Source organism: Arachis hypogaea, chromosome 1 (assembly GCF_003086295.3).
Source record: "Arachis hypogaea cultivar Tifrunner chromosome 1, arahy.Tifrunner.gnm2.J5K5, whole genome shotgun sequence".
In the NCBI taxonomy this organism is placed as follows: Eukaryota; Viridiplantae; Streptophyta; class Magnoliopsida; order Fabales; family Fabaceae; genus Arachis; species Arachis hypogaea.
The window spans coordinates 32,703,012-32,722,240 of NC_092036.1; the positions used below are offsets into that span (position 1 = coordinate 32,703,012).

Genomic DNA, 19,229 nt, shown 5'->3' on the forward strand with positions numbered 1-19,229 from the left:
GGATCTCTATGGTCTCAGTGTGAGTCTCAGATTCCTATGGTTCCTCATTGGGGAACTCATTGGAGGCCAGTGGACGTCCATAGAGGTCTTCCTCAGTGGCGTTCACTGCCTCTTCCTCCTCTCCAAATTAGGCCATGTTGATGGCCTTGCAATCTCCTTTTGGATTTTCTTCTGTATTGCTTGGAAGAGTACTAGGAGGGAGTTCAGTAATTTTCTTGCTCAGCTGACCCACTTGTGCCTCCAAATTTCTAATGGAGGACCTTGTTTCAGTCATGAAACTTTGAGTGGTTTTGATTAGATCAGAGACCATGGTTGCTAAGTCAGAGGTGTTCTACTTAGAATTCTCTGTCTGTTGCTGAGAAGATGATGGAAAAGGCTTGCCATTGCTAAACCTGTTTCTTCCACCATTATTATTATTGTTGAAACCTTGTTGAGGTCTCTGTTGATCCTTCCATGAGAGATTTGGATGATTTCTTCATGAAGAATTATAGGTGTTTCCGTAGGGTTCTCCCATGTAATTCACCTCTTCCATTGAAGGGTTCTCAGGATCATAAGCTTCTTCTTCAGATGAAGCCTCCTTAGTACTACTTGGTGCATTTTGCATTTCAGACAGACTTTGAGAAATCATATTGACTTGCTGAGTCAATATTTTGTTCTGAGCCAATATGGCATTCAGAGTATCAATCTCAAGAACTCCTTTCTTCTGATTTGTCCCATTGTTCACAGGATTCCTTTCAGAAGTGTACATGAATTGGTTATTTGCAACCATTTCAATGAGTTCTTGAGCTTCTATAGGCATCTTCTTCAGATGAAGAGATCCTCCAGCAGAGCTATCCAAAGACATCTTGGACAGTTCAAACAGACCATCATAGAAAATACCTATGATGCTCCATTCAGAAAGCATATCAGAGGGACACTTTCTGATTAATTGTTTGTATCTTTCCCAAGCTTCATAGAGGGATTCTCCTTCCTTCTGTCTGAAGGTTTGGACTTCCACTCTAAGTTTACTCAATTTTTGAGGTGGAAAGAACTTTGCCAAGAAGGCATTGACTAGCTTTTCCCAAGAGTTCAAGCTTTCTTTAGGTTGTGAGTCCAACCATATTCTAGCTCTGTCTCTTACAGCAAAAAGGGAATAGCATAAGTCTGTAGACCTCAGGGTCAACCCCATTAGTCTTGACAGTGTCACAGATTTGCAAGAATTCAGCTAAAAACTGAATGAGGATCTTCCAATGGAAGTCCATGGAACTTGCAATTCTGTTGCATTAGAGAAACCAATTGAGGCTTAAGCTCAAAGTTGTTTGCTTCAATGGCAGGGATAGAGATGCTTCTCCCATAGAAGTCGGGAGTAGGTGCAGTAAAGTCACCCAGCACCTTACTTGCATTGTTGGCATTGTTGTTATTTTCGGCTGCCATGGGTTCTTCTTCTTTGAAGATTTCTGTTAGGTCCTCTACAGAGAGTTGTGCCTTAGCTTCTCTTAGTTTTCGCTTCAAGGTCCTTTCAGGTTCAGGGTCAGCCTCAACAAGAATGCTTTTGTCTTTGCTTCTGCTCATATGAAAGAGAAGAAAACAAGAAAATATGGAATCCTCTATGTCACAGTATAGAGATTCCTTGAGGTGTCAGAGGAAAAGAAAAATAGAAGGCAGAAGTAGAAAATTCGAACTTATCAAAGAAGATGGAGTTCGAATTGTGCATTAAGGAATAGTGTTAGTCCATAAATAGAAGGATGTGAGAAGAGGGGAAGAAATTTTCGAAAATAATTTAAAAGGATTTTAAAAAAAAAATATTTTGAAAAACTTTAATTGATTTTCGAAAACCAAGATTGAGAAAGAAGTAAAGTGATTTTTTGAAAAAGATTTTGAAATTAGAAATCAAAAAGATTTGATTGAAAACTATTTTGAAAAAGATGTGGTTAAGAAGATATGATTGGTTTTAAAAAGATGTGATTGAGAAGATATGATTTGAAAAACATTTTAAAAAGATTTGATCTTGAAAAGATTTTGAAAACTTAAAAATTTGATTTGAAAACAAAATCTTCCCTCTTGTGCCATCCTGGCGTTAAACGCCCAGAATGGTGCACATTCTGGCGTTTAACGCCCAAACTACTACCCTTTTGGGCGTTAAACGCCCAGCCAGGCACCCTAGCTGGCGTTTAAACGCCAGTTTGCCTTCCTCACTGGGCGTTTTGAATGCCCAGCTTTTTCTGTGTAATTCCTCTGCAGTATGTTCTGAATCTTCAATTCTCTGTATTATTGACTTGAAAAGACACAAATTTAAAAATTTTTTTTGGACTTTTAATAATCAACATGTAACTAAAATCAAATAACAATGCATGCAAGACACCAAACTTAGCAGTTTGTATACCATTGACACAACAAAATGAGAATGCATATGAGAAACACAAAACACTCAAGTCAAGAGAATCTAAAGATCAGAGTATCATCAAGAATATCTTGAAGATCACTTAAGACACATGAATGAATGCAAGAACAACAGAAACATGCAATTGACACCAAACTTAACATGAGACTCTAGACTCAACAAGAAACATAAAATATTTTTGGTTTTTAAGATTTTGTAATTTTTTTTTGGATTTTTCGAAAATTAAGTGAAAAAAGAAAATAAAGGTATCAAAATTCTTAATGAGAATTCCAGGAATCATGCAATGTTAGTCTAAGACTCCGGTCCATGAATTAGACATGGCTTCATAGCCAGCCAAGCTTTTAAAGAAAGCTCCGGTCCAAAACACTAGACACGGCCAATGGCCAGCCAAGCCTTAGCAGATCACTGCTCCAACAACAAGATTAATAGAAATCAACAAGCTCTTGTGATGATAAGTTGAAACCTCGGTCCAACAAAATTAGACATGGCTTCACAGCCAGCCAGACTTCAACAGATCATCATGAAACTCTAGAATTCATTCTTAAGAACCCTGAAGAAAAAATACCTAATCTAAGCAACAAGATGAACCGTCAGTTGTCCAAACTCAACAATCCCCGGCAACGGCGCCAAAAACTTGGTGGACGAAATTGTGATCATCAATGGCGCCATCAACATGGTACGCTCAATTGCAATCTCAACTCTTTATCATAACTTCGCACTACTAACCAGCAAGTGTACTAAGTCGTCCAAGTAATAAACCTTACGCGAGTAAGGGTCGATCCCACAAAGATTGTTGGTATGAAGCAAGCTATGGTCACCTTGTAAATCTTAGTCAGGCAAACTCAAATGGTTATGAATGATGAATAAAACATAAAGATAAAGATAGAGATACTTATGTAATTCATTGGTGGGAATTTCAGATAAGCGTATGAAGATGCTTTGTGTAGAGACTCTTCTTGGAGTTAAACGCCAGCTTTTATGCCAGTTTGGGCGTTTAACTCCCATCCTTGTGCCAGTTCCGGCGTTTAACGCTGGGAATTCTGATCGTGACTTTGAACGCCGATTTGGGACATCAAATCTTGGGCAAAGTATGAACTATCATATATTGCTGAAAAGCCCAGGATGTCTACTTTCCAACGCCGTTGAGAGCGCGCCAATTGGGCTTTTTATCTCTAGAAAATCCACTTCGAGTGCAGGGAGGTCAGAATCCAACAGCATCTGCAGTCCTTTTTAGTCTCTGAATCAGATTTTTGCTCAGGTCCCTCAATTTCAGCCAGAAAATACCTGAAATCACAGAAAAACACACAAACTCATAGTAAAGTCCAGAAAAGTGAATTTTAACTAAAAACTAATAAAAATATACTAAAAACTAACTAGATCATACTAAAAATATACTAAAAATAATGCCAAAAAGCGTACAAATTATCCGCTCATCACACACCTCAATCCAAGGGAGACAAGCAAACCCCAAACACATAGATCTTAGATGCAATCCGTGAACAACAGGATCGCCATAAACAGCTCGAACAGGAAGCTGAATGGTAGCGAGAGGCTGAGAGAGACCTTCGAAGAGAAACAAAATGGCGTCGAGAGCTAGAGGACAAGCTCCTAAAGCTCGAAGCCGGCCTCAAAACTAAGACCACTCGATCCAGCCGCAAAGATAGCCTCCACAAGGAGCAAGACCCGTTCATAAAGGAGATTATGAAGGCTAAAGTTCCAAAGGACTTCAAAGCCCCCGACATGACCCTATACGACGGCACGTCTGATCCAAGCCATCATCTCAGCAATTTTAGAAGTCGGATGTATCTTACGGATGCCTCAGATGCAATCCGTTGTAAAGCATTCCCGACCACCTTGACCAAGACGACAATAAAGTGGTTTGACAGCTTGCTGCCAAGGTCGATAACAAGCTTCGATGATCTCGCCAAGAAATTCTTAGCAAGATTTTCCATCCAAAAAGATAAATCCAAGCATGCTCCAAGCTTGCTAGGGATTAAGCAAGGAGATCGGGAAAGCCTCCGCAGTTACATGGAGAGATTCAACAAAGCATGTCTGGACATACAAAATCTTCCAACAGAAGCAGCCATCATGGGTCTCATCGATGGCCTACGAGAAGGACCCTTTAGTCACTCCATATCCAAAAAGCATCCAACATCTCTCAATGAGGTTCAAGAACCGGTAGAAAAATACATTAATATGGAAGGGTACTCCCGATTAGGAGAAACCTCAAAGACTGGATTCTCCTACCCACCTTGGGACAAGGATAAAGAGTCCAGGAAGAAAGAAGACCAACCTACTGAGAAATCCAGAAAGTACCACAACTACACCCCCTCTTCGGGTGTCTCTTGTGGACGTTTACCGGGAGATATGCAACACTGAGAAGATCTCACCGCCTCGCCTGATTAAACACAAGAGAGGAGGAAGTCGGACAGAGTATTGCGAATACCACCGAATCTACGGGAATTCTACAAACGAGTGCTATGATCTAAAGAATGTCATAGAAAAATTGGCACGAGAAGGGAGATTAGATCGGTTCTTAGCCAATAGAGCAGATGAACTAAAAAAGAGAAGAAGGGATGAAGAGGTCGGACAAGCTGAACGTCCCCCTCACACCCCTGAGAGACATGTTCACATGATAAACGGAGGATTCACAGGAGGAGGGATCTCTAAATCATCCCGCAAAAGACACCTCAAAGAGGTGTATCATATCGGAGAGAGGGACAGAACACCTGACCTCTTTACTATTACCTTCACTCAAGATGACGCCGCAGGCATCATCCCAGGGCATGATGACCCCGTGGTCATTACCATCATACTCGCCAATGCCAATCTATCTCCACCGAACGTTGGTAGACCAAGGAAGCTCCGCATATATCCTGTTCAAATCCTCCTTCGACAAGCTCGGCCTACAAGAGAAAGAGCTCAGAGCTTATCCAAATAGCTTGTTCAGACTCGGAGACGCCCCAATCCAACCACTTGGGTACATCCTATTGCACACAATATTTGAAAAAGGAATACGGTCTAGAATGTTGAGCATAGACTACATCGTAGTCGACGTGAACTCCGCATACAATGCCCTTATAGGTTGGACAACGTTAAATCAGCTCACCGTGGTGGTCTCCACTCCACACCTATGCATGAAGTTCCCAACTATATAAGGGATCGCTACCATAAAGGGGGACTAAAAACCCGCGTGACGCTGTTACAACGAAAGTATGAATCTTAAAGGCGACCCCAGAGGAAAGAAAACCAATACTATAGAACTCGGGAAAATCCGAGCTCGTGAGGAACTCCGCCCTCAACTGGAAGGTGAGACCAAAGAAGTTCAAATAGACACTCGAGACAAAACAACAAACATAAGGGCGAATTTACAATGAGACCTAAAGGAGCAGCTAACAAAGCTCCTAAGGGATAATTTTGACCTCTCTACATGGAAGGCTGCCGACATGCCCGGTATTGATCACGGACTAATGTGCCATAAGTTAGCCGTATATTCTGGGTCTCGCCCAGTGCAACAGAAGCGTAGGAAGCTCGGCCCGGAGAGGTCGCAAGCTGTAGAGGAGCAGGTAAAAGCCTTGTTGGAGGCAGGGTTTATAAGGGAGGTAAAGTACCCATTATGGCTAGCCAATGTAGTATTGGTCAAAAAGTCAAATAGGAAGTAGCGGATGTGCACTGATTACACCGACCTCAACAAAGCCTACCCAAAAGATCCCTACCCACTCCCGAACATAGACACACTAGTCGACACTTCATCAGGGTATCAGTACCTCTCCTTTATGGACGCTTACTCAGGATACAATCAAATCCCAATGTATCAACCTGATCAGGAGAAAACCTCATTCTTAACCCTAAAAGCAAACTACTGCTACATAGTCATGCCCTTCGAACTCAAGAACGCAGGGGCTACATACCAGAGACTAATGAACAAAGTTTTCGCCAATCACATTGGGAAGCTGATGGAGGTTTATGTAGATGACATACTGGTAAAGACACAAAGAGAGAAAACGTTGTTATCCGACCTTACTGAAGTGTTCGATACCATAAGAAAGCATGGGATGAGACTTAATCCCGTAAAGTGCACCTTCGCGGTAGAAGCTGGCAAATTCCTGGGCTTCATGCTCACCCAAAGGGAAATTGAAGCAAACCCAGATAAATGTCAGGCCATACTTCGCATGAAAAGTCCGACCTGTGTCAAAGAGGTCCAACAGCTCAAATGGAAGACTAGTGGCTCTGTCTAGATTCCTAGCTAGATCGGCCTTGAGATCTCTCCGTTTCTACGCAACAGTAAGGAAAGGAAGAAGATTTGAAAGGACCCCAGAATGTAAACAAGCTTTTCAAGACTTCAAGACATTTTTGGGGCAACCACCCATCTTAACCCGACTTAGGGAAGGTGAAGAACTAATCCTACACCTTGCTGTAGGAAGTTGGGCGATAGCCTCGGCACTAGTCAGAAAAGATGAAAACGGGCAACAACCTATCTACATCATCAGTAAGGCTTTGCAAGGGGCCGAACTGAACTATCAAAAGATAGAAAAATTCACCTATGCCCTTATACTTACTTCCCGACGACTCCAACCACACTTTCAAGCTCACACCATCAGAGTACGGACCAACCAACCCATAAAAGGTATCTTATAGAAAACAGACTTAGCTAGAAGAATCCTACAATGGGAAATCGAGTTATCCGAATTTGACCTTAAATATGAAGCTTGGACAGCTATCAAGTCTCAGTACCTGGCTGACTTCATCGCAGAGTACACCGACACCGCGAGCACCCCAACAGAGTGGAGCCTTTACGTGGATGACTCTTCGAACAAAATCGGGAGTGGCGCAGGCGTCATTTTAGAGAATGATCAGGGAACCCAAATCAAACTCTCATTAAAGTTTGAGTTCTCCGCCTCAAATAACCAAGCTGAATACGAGGCCCTACTGGCTAGTTTGAAGGTGGCTAGGGAGGTAGGAGCTCAGAAGCTTACCATTTTCAGCAATTCACAGGTAGTCACCTCTCAAATAGAAGGAAGCTACTAGGCCAAGGATCCCACCATGAAGAAATACCTAGACAAAACCAGAGAACAACTCGGACAATTTAGGGGATATGAGGTCCGACATATACCTCGGGAACAAAATGCCTGAGCTGATGCCGTTTCAAAACTAGCCAGCACCACACAAGGAGGCAATAATAAAAGCCTCATCCAGGAAATACTGTAAAACCCATCAATCTCAGAGGAAGAGAAGATCCTAACCATATCAGGTCAAGATCAAGGGTGAATGACTCCCATAGTCAGCTATCTTAAATCTGAAACACTCCCTACAGATAAAAAAGACGCAAAAAGGCTAGTACGAGAAGCACAGTACTACACTATAGTGCACGACGTCCTATATAGAAGAGGAATCTCTACACCCCTCCTAAAATGCGTCGCGACCTCCGCTACGAGGGAAGTTCTTGAGAAAGTCCATAGTAGCATTTGTGGCAACCACCTCAGGGCGCGAGCTCTTTCCAAAAAGGTACTCCGAAGTGGCTTTTACTGACCGACCATGCAAAAGGAAGCAACAGTGTTTGTCAAAACATGCTCCCCCATGTCAGAAGCAAGCCAACTTTCACATTGCACCACCCGAAGAACTCATTTGTGTCACCTCACCCTGGCTATTCACAAAGTGGGGGCTCGACCTCCTCGGATCATTTTCCCAAGGACCAGGACAAGTCAATTTCCTTATTATAGGAATAGACTATTTCACAAAATGGATTAAGGCAGAGCCATTAGCCATTGCCATTGCCCAAAGAAGTCGGAAGTTCCTATACAAAAATAATGTCACAAGGTTTGGGATTCCATGCTCCATTACCACAGACAATGGCACGCAGTTCACCGATACGGGCTTCAGAAACCTGGTAGCCGATTTGAAGATCAAGCACCAGTTCACCTCTATAGAGCACCCACAAGCCAATGGACAGGCGGAAGCCACCAACAAATTCATACTGGCCGGGTTAAAACGGAGACTACAGGACGCCAAAAGAGCTTGAGCCGAAGAGCTCCCGCAAGTCCTATGGGCATACCGGACAACACCACACTCCACCACTGGAGAATCACCATTCCGACTTGCCTTACTGAATGGAGGCAATGATTCCCGTGGAAGTAGAAGAAGGATCCCCCTAGAGAGATCCTATATAATGAAGATACCAACACCCAAGCTCAAAGAGAAGAGCTCGACCTACTTACAGAAGACCGAGAAAAAGTTCGGATCGGAAAGAAAGCCCTAAAGTATCAAATGGCTCTGAGGTATAATCAGAAGGTAATCCAGCGAAGCTTCACCTCCAACGATCTTATCTTAATCCAAAATGATATCGAAGCAGGTCAGTCAGGAGAAGGGAAGCTAGCAGCTAACTGGAAAGGGCCATACCGAGTTACAGAAGTACTAGGAAAAGGCTACTATAAGGTGTCCAATCTCGAAGGGAGAGAGCTACCAAGGTCATGGCATGCCTGTAACCTAAAAAGGTACTATAACTAGAAAATAGTAAAGATCTTAGGTCAAGGCGCACTCTTTTTCCTAAAAAGGTTTTTTAATGAGGTGTCAGGCCGAGAGCTAAAAAATTGTCCGACCTAGAAGGGTAAGCACTCACATGATTTTATTTATGTTATTACCTCATTATTATTTGAATGAAAGTTATCAATTCCCTAAAAAGTTTCCTACCAAGACGCATTAATCTACGCTCATAAAACGCAAAAATTCATCGCCGATTACAAAAAGGTCGGCAAGGTGAAGCGATAGAAGCAAGTTAATGCAAGAAGTTATAAAAAGTAACCCAGAAAAAGTGACCTGATGAGGTCTAACTAAAAATGGAATTACTAAAAATAACTTAAGAAAGTTTGACAGAGAAGTCAGACCAATGAAAGGATCACTGAAAAGGGACAAAAACATCTCACAAAGGCCAAAGAAAGGTTAAAAAGCCAAGGCAGAAGTGCTTAGCTGAAAGGTACAAAGTCTCGAAAAAAGACATTACTTAAAAAGCAAAAGCACAAGTCAGAAGAAGGCTAAAAAGTCGTCCAAACAAACTATAAAGAAAAGGTTCCCTATCGGAACACTACCTAAAAAGTTGATTGGAATACGACTAAAAGCCAGGATAGTAAAGGCATACAGGTCGACACCAAAAGGGGGCAACCTAAAGAGACAAATACAACCTCGAAAAAGAGAATAGGTAAGAATCCAAAAGGTCAAAAAGCCTAGGGGTCGAAGCGCCTAGCTAAAAAGGGTACAAGACTCCTGAAAGGAGATATTACTCAAAAGGAAAAAGCATAAAAAAGTCATCCAAACATACTAAAAAAGTTCCACACAAGAACACTACCTAAAAATTTGTTTGGAATTCGGCTAAAGAGCTCGGACGATAAAGCTGAGTTAGCCACCGCAAGGGAAACCAAGGCAAACCCCACCTCAAGGAGTGTCAAGGAAATCCAAAGCGCCTATATAAAGGTTGAAGAGCAACCCCCTCCAAACAAAGGTTGAAAAACAAATACAAAGTATATCGTCACACACAGAATCATTCAACACAAATTAAAGCATTAAAGACTCAAAGGCAAGAGTTTAAACTGTTTGTTTTTAAAATAAAGTTGCTAGGAAGCAACTAAGTGTCAAAGAGTCAACCACAGAAATTTACAAAAAGCTAACAAGTTCAACAAAGTCCACCGGTCGGACTATACCAAATACAAAACAAAGATATAATAAGGGATCATCAAGGATATGAAGTCGCATCAGTAGCGGCACTCTTAGGAGAAGGAGGCCTGGTCGAGATCGGGACGGCATTGACGACTCCTTCTGGCCCATTCAGAATCTCCAGGTCAGACTCGGGCTCAAGAAGAACCACCTCGGCAGAAGGAGCTGCAGTGGCAGAGACCTTAGGTGGAGGCACGAGGGGAGGACCCTCATCCTCATCATCAGGGGCAGGCACAATCTTGCCATCCTCCACCACATTGTCCATACTAAAAAGAGAGTGGTCGACATCGGAAGCAAGAACCCGGACCTGGGCCTTCAGAATTTCGTACATATAGGTTATACTGCTCACCATATGTCCCTGAAGCTCGGCATAATCATCCTGGGTAGATTGAAGCCTCTCCTTAGTTTCCAACAGCTTGCCATAGGTCCAAGTATAGCTCTTCTTATACTTTTTAGCAGTCTCCTCAGGCAGGTTAGCAGCTGCCTCCACCCCAGTAGCTCGAGACTTCTCCTTCTCAACATCAAGTTCCAATTTAGCCACCTTGGTATCTAGCTCGTCTTTTAAACCCTTAATCCTATCATACTTAGACTTAGCATCCTCCATAAAGGCCTTGGTAGCATGAATCGGGGACTCTCGGACAACTCGGGATAAGGCCGCACCAAGATTGGCCATCCGAATACTATTATTTGTTATGAAGTCAAAGGTGGTGAAGGATTGACACATCGTTAGTTGAAACCCGACCATAAGTAGCAATCAACTCAGTGGCAAAGGCCACACCATCAAACTCTTGGTCGTCTAAATTATAAGTCCCAATAGTCTTTTGGTTTTTGGAAGGAGGACCAGCAAAAGTAGGAGAGGAGGCAGCACCAGAGGTCGTTTGAGACGAATCAGACGGAGCTGTCCGAACTGTCGGGGTCGGGATAATCTTCCTATGACCCTGAGACTCAGCCTAGCTTCTTCGGAGGTAGCTGTGCCAAAGACCCCTCCCCCAACGTCTTACTTGACAGATTCTGGGCAGCCACTGCCTTCTTGGCCTTCCGAAAAGACTTCATAGAGTCCGAAGATTTAACCATCTCTGAAAAGAATCCAGGAAAACAATTACACAATCGAAAAAGGATAAATTCACAAACAAGAGGAGAAAACTATATGTAAAGAAAGAGGTCAGATGCTACCTAGCTCAGCACGAAGAAGGGAAGGATCTCCTAAAAACTTTTTAGTATCCAGGTGAGGAGGTTCCCCCCAGTGCTCCTCCAAAACACCCACAAAGGCCTATTCTACCTCATCTAAACTCTCCCAAGGGTATTTTATGGCTACAGGGTCTTTTTGCCACCATAAGGGAAAGGTCAGCTCATCATTCTCATCCAAGAAGAAAGGGCGAACGCCTTCAACAGCTCGAACTTTAAAATAGTAATTTTTAAAGTCACGAAAAGATTCATCAAACATTGAGAACACTTTCTTCCCCTAGGTAGCTCGGAAAGAGATCCAAAAAGCTTTCTTCTTAGCCACTCTAGGTTTGGTCAAAACAAACAGGTAAAGGAAAAGAGACTGGGAAGGATAAACACCTAGTTCTCGACACAACAACTGAAAAATCATTATAAAGGCCTAAGAGTTCGAATGAAGTTGCAAAGGGGCTACATTACAGTTCCATAAGAGCTCGGTTTCAAAGGCAATAAAAGGAATAGTAATATTCAGCTAGGAAAAGAAGTGGTCGTAGACATAAAAGAAAGGTCGCTCTGTCCATACTAAAGGAGGGAAACTAACTCTCTCCTTAAGGTCAGGCGACACTAATTCATAATTCTTCTCATTCTCCCTATGCTCATAAATCGCATAAGTTTCTTATAGTACTCAAGGTCAGCTACGGTAACACACATCAGGACTATGGAGTCTAGCCAATCGGCCATACCAGTAGGGACCTTGGTGGACATCTCGACAATGTTCTTACGAGAAGACATAAAGCAACTACACCTACAGCAAGAAAAGTAAAAGGAGTCACTACCAAAACAACTCGAACAGCAACAGAAAACAAAGGAACAATCAACAAGTAACAAGTATGGCAGAGAAAGGGCACCCTAGGATTCATGCAAAGCAAAGAAATCAAACACCAAAAAACCCAAGGGCACCCTTTGGAGGCAGTACAGATGCAGAAGAAACACATAGGAAGATCAAAACCTTAGCCCTTTCACCAAAAAGAAAAAAGTTCACCTAAAGTGCCTACATTCCCCCAAACCAAGCAACGAAGACCAAAAGATCGCGACTTCAAAGAAACGTAATCACCAGAAAGCTCTCAAAAAGCCCAGCAAGATCAAAAGTTTGTACAAAAAAAGCATGCAATAGTAAATTACAGAAGAAGCACAATGATCAAAACGCGTAAAATAAAAAGGCGTGAAGCGAAAGCACCAACCTGCAGAAGAAGCTAAACGAGCAAAGCAGCAAGCCACGAACAATCTTCACCAAAGATAATAGAAGCTCCAAAAATCCAAGAAAGGAACGATCTTGAGGATAAAGGAAAGGAAGCTTCTTTCGCTGAGCAAAAGAAACGCACGAACAACCCAAGAGCAAACCTCAGGAAAGAAACGAGCTTAGGGGCAAGATCGAAGGACAAAACGAAACAGAAGGGAGAAGGAATCTAAAACTAAGAGCAAAAACCTCTTCTTTGATTTCAAACAAAAGTTTAAAGAGGGAAAAGAAACGGCAAAACAAAATGAAAGCCCAATCAATAGGAATTAAAGGCGCGTGCGTATTCCCAAGAAAGTAACCCATTCGAGAAACAAATGCGGCAATAAAGGAACGAAAGCAAAAAATGCTTCGCATTTAAACACAACTCGCGAATGGAAGAACAGATTGGACCAAGATGCTTGAGCACGACTTTTCCAAAAAGATCGAAGCTCAGAAAGCACGATCTCACGGAAAGGTCCGAACTCAAGCAGGGGCTCTGTTCATACCTTGGGTTGGGCTATGCGATCCAGGTTGGACAAAGACGAGAATGACCAACCTCTTATAAGGTTGGCTATCACTGACCTCTTCCTAAAGAGCTCGGCCAAAATCACCATAGAGGCCCAAGCAGGCCCAAAGCAGAGGATTACAGCACACCCAAAGGTGGCTGACCAAAAGATAAGTGATTTCACCCACAAAAGATAAGATAAGATAACTAACTTATCTCAAGGAAGGTCACTCAAGACTACTATAAATACACTAGAGCACCTAGGTATAACTCATACTCTGATTCAACACAAAAACTTGCCTAAACTCTGTGCTAACTTAAGCATCGGAGTCTCTTGCAGGTACCACCACCCTCCAGTGACCAAGGATTAGTAGACTTCAAGATCCAGCAAGTCAAACCCAACAGCTCCAATCACACCCGAAGATCTCGTCCGAGATCGACCTTCATTTTCAGGTAACCTTCGGAACAGGAGAATTTTCAATCATTTTTGTAGTACTGCATGGTTGTGAATGGTTTGAGATATTGAGTTGGAATCCATTATTTTATCTAGACTCAGCATCATGTAGAACTAATTACATCTTGTCGTGTTTTCAATCAAAGCATTCAATGGAAATTGGTAGCAAGTATGGAAGTAGGATTTTGAAATTTGGGTATAGAAGAGAAGGTAAGTGAAGGGAAGAGAAGAAAAGAGAAATTTAGGGATTAGGATTTTCAAATTTGATTCAAGGACCAAATTGTAACAAAAAAAATTATTAATCCATGTCAGCTAGCCAGTACTTGGCCAACATGTCAGAGAGGAGTCCACATGATGAGCGAAAAGTGAAGCTCACGGATACTGGCAAGTGCACTGGATCGTTCAAGTAATACCATGGTGAGTGGATATCGTTCCCATGAGGATTAAATGATTGATCATGCAAATATCAAATTAAATCACTAATTAAATCAAATAGAACCTGGATTGAGGAATGTTGAAGAAACCTAGAATGCTTGACTGATTGGAAACCTGAAAGCTGAATGCTTCGGAGGAGGCAGCGATTGTTGAATTGGAAGAAATCAATGATGAGGAATGTTTAGGGTTTCGAAGATGTTCATGTTCTCAGGAGAATCAAACTTTGTTAACCTAATTCTAAAGTTTGCAAATCTCTGTTCACAACGAATCTAAAGTAAACGATTTTCGATGTCTCGACTCCTCGGTTTCTCTTTAATTAATCAACCGCCAATGTCTTGGTCGATTGGTTAATCAAAGAGGTTAAGTTCAAAAATATGATTTAGTTTTTCAGTGAGAAAACACAATTTTCAAGAATTGTCCTAATCCATATTATATGTCATGAATTCAAAACTAGGGTAATAAAAAATTATGTATTGTGTCGCACACTTAGAAAACCACTACGTCTAGTTTATTCAAAGAGTTATGAGAAAGTGTTTTCAAGCACGATTTGAAAATCAATTCTGTCAAATCAGTAAACAAATCTAAAACAGGATTAGCACACCTGTCGATGCTACTAATCCTTTAATGATGAAGAACGAAATACTCAATCACAAACAGATTAATGCAAAGCTTTAAAACAAAGGAAAACTTAGATTAATAAACCATTGAAATATGAACTGAGCTTCTAACCCTTTGACAAAGGTTTAGTAACTCATGCTGGGTGAAAAATTAAAGATGAAAGTGTTACAGAGGAACTAGGTTCTCCCCTTTGTGAATCCAATTCACTTATTTATACCTAGGGTTTCAAATTCAAAATTCAAACCTATTTCTATCTTAATCAGAATAATTAAGATAATCTCTAATTAATTCAAATCTTAGAATTCAAAACAGAATTAAATTGAAAACTAACTAATAACAAAATCTTCTTTAATCTTCAATTTGATATCAAATCTTTGAAACAGGGCCTTGGAGAATGATCACTAGAGGTTGCACTGGGCTGGTCTTCTTGATCAGGGCATGGCACACTGATTTCACCGTCTAGAATGCACCTTTGAACCTTGATTAGGGCGTGGCACACCTTACTATGCATGTGGCACGCCTGCTTGGTCTGGGTCAAGGCGTGGCACGCCTTGTTTGTGCGTGCCATGCCTAAACTTGCTTGCCCCGAGGGCTTCACTTGGTCCTTAGGCGTGGGACGCCTCTCCTCTCTCGTGGCATGTCCTATTTAATTCTCATAGACGTGGCACATCTTGCTTTAGCATTGGACACTCCATTTTTTTAAATGAACTTGTGCATATGCACAAGACATGTGTACACACAACATGGGAATCACTCCTTCAGGGTGTGGCACGCATTGCTTCAGCATTGGACGCCTTCCTTTAATGTGGCACTTTGGTGATTTTAGGGCATGGCACGCACATGCACAGTGAGGCATGCCCCCTTTGTTAAGATAGATTTATGCATATGCACGATACATGCGTACGTACAAGGCTATTTTTGAAACTTGTGCGTACATACAGGGTATGTGTATGCACAACTTTCTGTTCTCTTGAGAAGCTCTATTGTGTTGCCCTTTGATCAGCTTCTTCTTGCTACTTGATTTTCTTCTTTTTACTTTTGTATTTCCTTGAAAACACTTAACAAATACCTTAGTATCAAAAGATACTTAAAAGTAATGAAATTAGAAGATGAAATTATAATTAAACCTAAAAAACAAGAATTAAAAGCAAGAAAAACAACTAAAGATACGAACGCATCATAACACTAAACTTAAAATTTTACTTGTCCTCAAGCGAAAAAGAAAAGAAAAGAATTAGATTTAATGAAGAAGAATTGAATCTCTTTAAAGCTTAAGTCCATGTTAATAATGGGGTTTACTAACCTTGTGATCATAAACGGATTCTCTCCTTTCTTTTTTCTTAATGAATCTTGAAATCTTGGGAGTGAAAAATTTTTTAGAACTAAGACTCGGATGATATTATGATATCCTTCTTTTCATGGTTTTTTATTGATCCTTAAATCTTTTGGTTTCTTCTTTTTAACTAAGAGAGATTATTGAAGTTGTCAATCTTAGTGCTTCGTCTCAAGGCAACTCTTGATAGTGGGCTTTCGATCAATAATCCCAAACCAATTGGTTTAAGTTACCAGGTAATAAGGCACCCCTCGAATCTAATTACCCAAGACTCTTCTTGGCACAGATGCACTACAAGTATATAGCTAAAGACTTGAATTCCCAGACATTGATGTCCATAGCCTCTTTGGACTTTTAAATGTTTTATCTCAAGGCAACTTTTAATTGTGGGCTTTTCGATCAATAATTCTGAGCTAGTCGGGCCAAGTTACTAGGTAATGAAGCACTCCACGAATTTAATCACCCAAGCCTTTCCTTGGACAATCAACACCACATATACATAACTGGGCTCTTTAGCCATTGATGCTTAGAGCTTTGCAACTTTGATTTTCTTTTGATCTTTTCATTTTTTTTCATTCTTTTCTTTGCTATTTCTCTTCTCTCTTTCTTTTTCTTTCTTTTCTTCCTTTTTCAAGTCAAGGATCTTTTTGTTTATTTTAAAGATTTCATAAGACTTCTCTAAACCTCTGTTCAAGAAGAATTATTCTTTTCTTTCATTCAAAACCCTTCACTTATCACCACCTCTCATAGAATATGATCACAAGTTCACGCACCACCACTTTTCATACGAAGACTTTATTTAGTAGATTCACTTTTTCTTCATCAAGTAATCCTTCTCATGGTAATTAGAAGGCTCAGAGGATAAGCCTAGTAATAAGCATGGATAGTGCAGTAAAAAAAAACCATGCATGATGCAAGAATAAAGAAAAGGGGAAATCAAATGGAAACAAAAAAAAAAGAAATACTAATCACCACACACGAAACTTCCTCCTTCATTCTTTGTCCTTGTTGCCCTCTTTATCTTCATCTTTGGTCTTAATTGCAACACCAAACTTAGAGTTTGGCCATGTACTGATTGGTGAACACCAAATTTAGGGTTTGGTCATGTTATCAAGTAGTGAAGAGCATGGAGGAATATAGAACGCTAAGTATGTATGGCATTAGGTGATTGGATACATGAACAAATATTTTAGCAAATTTTTTTATGATTTTTTAAAAAAAATTTTTACTTAGATGCCTAAATGAATAAGAAAAAAATAAAAAATATGTGGAAGAATAAACATGATTATCAAAATGAGAATGCATGCAGAGGAGGAGGGGGAAGAGGAATAATGCAGGAAATGAAAAAATAAAACAGAAAGAGAAAGGAAAAAAAATTAACCAAAGCTGGGTTACCTCCCAACAAATGCTCTTTTATCACCATTAGCTTGACGTTATTTTTCCTAAGTTGGGGAACGGGAAGCTTGAGGAGCTTCACGGCATACTTCAGTGCCATCCATGTTAATGCATGCATCTCTCATCTTCATGTCAATTCTCTTTTTTATGTATGTTGCTAACTCTTTTATCAATGTCCAAGTTTCCTCTGTTGTTTGCTTTTTCAATGAACCTTTAGCCCATTCATTAAGCACTTCTTTGTAGCCTCTAGAAATCCCATCATAGAAGTATAGAATTAGAATCTCCTTGGGGATGTCATGTTTGGATTTTTCTCAAGTAGCTCATTGTACCTCTTCCAAGAATCATGGAATCTTTCACCATCTTTTTGAGAGAAACATGCAACTTCTTTCCATAATTGTCCCACAGTGGCCGTCTCCTCCAACGTTTCTTCCTTAGTTTCTAGCACTAGAGGTTAATGATTTTCAAGAGTGTCAGAAAGTAGTCCTTCTTCAATGATCTCTTCTACTAATACATCAATTAGATCAATCTTCATGCAATTCTCTATCTTACTGGGATGTTTCATGGTCTTGAAAATATTAAAGCTCAATTGCTCATCATGGACTCTTAGTGTTGATTTTTTCCTTTAAACATCTATAAGTGTACATCCAATGGCTAGGAAAGGCCTTCCTAGAGTGATAGAAGCATCATCACTCTCCTCCATGTCAAGAACTATAAAATCTGTAGGGAATATGAAATCTCCTACTTTAACCAACAAGTTTTTCACCACTCCATGAGGGAGCTTTATTGATCGGTTAGCTAGTTAAAGGGAGATTCTTGTGGGTTTGACTTCTTCTATTTTTATCTTCTTCGCCATGGACATTAAGTTGATGCTTGCTCCTAAGTCACATAGTGCTTTCCCAATAGTGATGTCTCCAATAGTGCATAGGATTTGAAAACTCCTTGGGTCCTTCAATTTTTTAGGCAACTTTTTTTGGATAATGGCACTGTATTACTTAGTGAGAATCAAAGTTTCATCTTCTTTGAAGGTCCTTTTCTTGGTTAGCAACTCCTTCATACATTTTTTATATAGAGGTATTTGTTCTAAAGCCTCAACAAATGGTATATATATTGATTTGCAATTTCTTGAAGATTTTCAAAAATTTAGAGTATTGTTGCTATCGAGTCTCCTTTTGCAATCTTTGTGGAAAGGGGATTCTAGGTGCATACGTTCTCTCTGTTGTTATTTCTCTTCGAGCTTGAGGTAGTGGAGTGTGGATCTCTTTTGTTTGTTTATTTTTCTCCTATGATGGTTCTTCTTCTCCCTTATTTGTTGTTGACTCTTGGCCAACCACTTTGCCATTTGCACTCCTCCCTAGGATTTGAAATTATGTCACTAGGAAAGGAGTTTGGATGTTTCTCTACCAATTGTTTGACAATTTGACTAACTTGCATCTCCACGTTTCTTATAGAAGCCTCTTGATTCTTGAAGTTAACTCTTATCTCCATTATGAACTATTTGGTTTGTTGCATGAATTCTTTGGAAAAATTGTCCAAGGTGTTCTCAATAGGGGGATTCTGAAAATTTTGTGGTTGTGTTGAAGATGACCCTTGTTGATATGGAGTGTTCAAATTTTTGTGTCCTTGATTTTTCCACTCAAAATTTGGATGGTTTCTCCAATATGGATTGTATGTCTTTGAGAATGGGTCATTTTATGGATTTCTTGAAAAATTGCCCATATAATTTACTTTCTCCCGAGAGGATTGATCCTTTTTGAATAAATCACAATTTTCATCTTGATGAGCTCCTCCACATAAGTTGCATGCTGTGTCCTCATGGCTGAGACTTGCATGTTACCCATTTTTTTAGTAACTGAATTGATTTGTTGGGACATGGCTTTGTTATGTGTCAAGTGAGCATCTAGTGTATCTAGCTTCATGACTCCCTTCTTCACTATTCTCTAATTTGTCATACATGTAGTGGTTATTAGC

The 19,229-nt window shown here is 40.5% G+C and overlaps 1 protein-coding gene and 1 non-coding gene across 2 annotated transcripts; both read left to right on the forward strand.

Moving 5' to 3' along the window:
• Positions 1–898: 898 nt before the first annotated feature.
• On the forward strand, positions 899–1,006 carry LOC112713046 (small nucleolar RNA R71). Its single transcript, XR_003158064.1, has one exon. It is a non-coding gene; the product is annotated as a small nucleolar RNA R71 (small nucleolar RNA).
• Positions 1,007–5,595: 4,589 nt separating this feature from the next.
• LOC140181681 (uncharacterized) lies at positions 5,596–7,408 on the forward strand. Its single transcript, XM_072225913.1, has 2 exons — positions 5,596–5,689; positions 7,089–7,408. The coding sequence occupies exons 1-2, from the start codon at positions 5,596–5,598 to the stop codon at positions 7,406–7,408; spliced, it is 414 nt and encodes a 137-aa protein (XP_072082014.1).
• Positions 7,409–19,229: the final 11,821 nt, after the last annotated feature.

What these genes read in the sequence shown, in the direction of transcription:
- LOC140181681 (XM_072225913.1), top strand. Translation starts at nt 5,596, where the DNA reads ATGAATCTTAAAGGCGACCCCAGAGGAAAGAAAACCAATACTATAGAA. An exon ending in ACTCCGCCCTCAACTGGAAG is followed by an intron (nt 5,690 to 7,088) that starts GTGAGACCAAAG and finishes TTAAATATGAAG; the next exon opens with CTTGGACAGCTATCAAGTCT.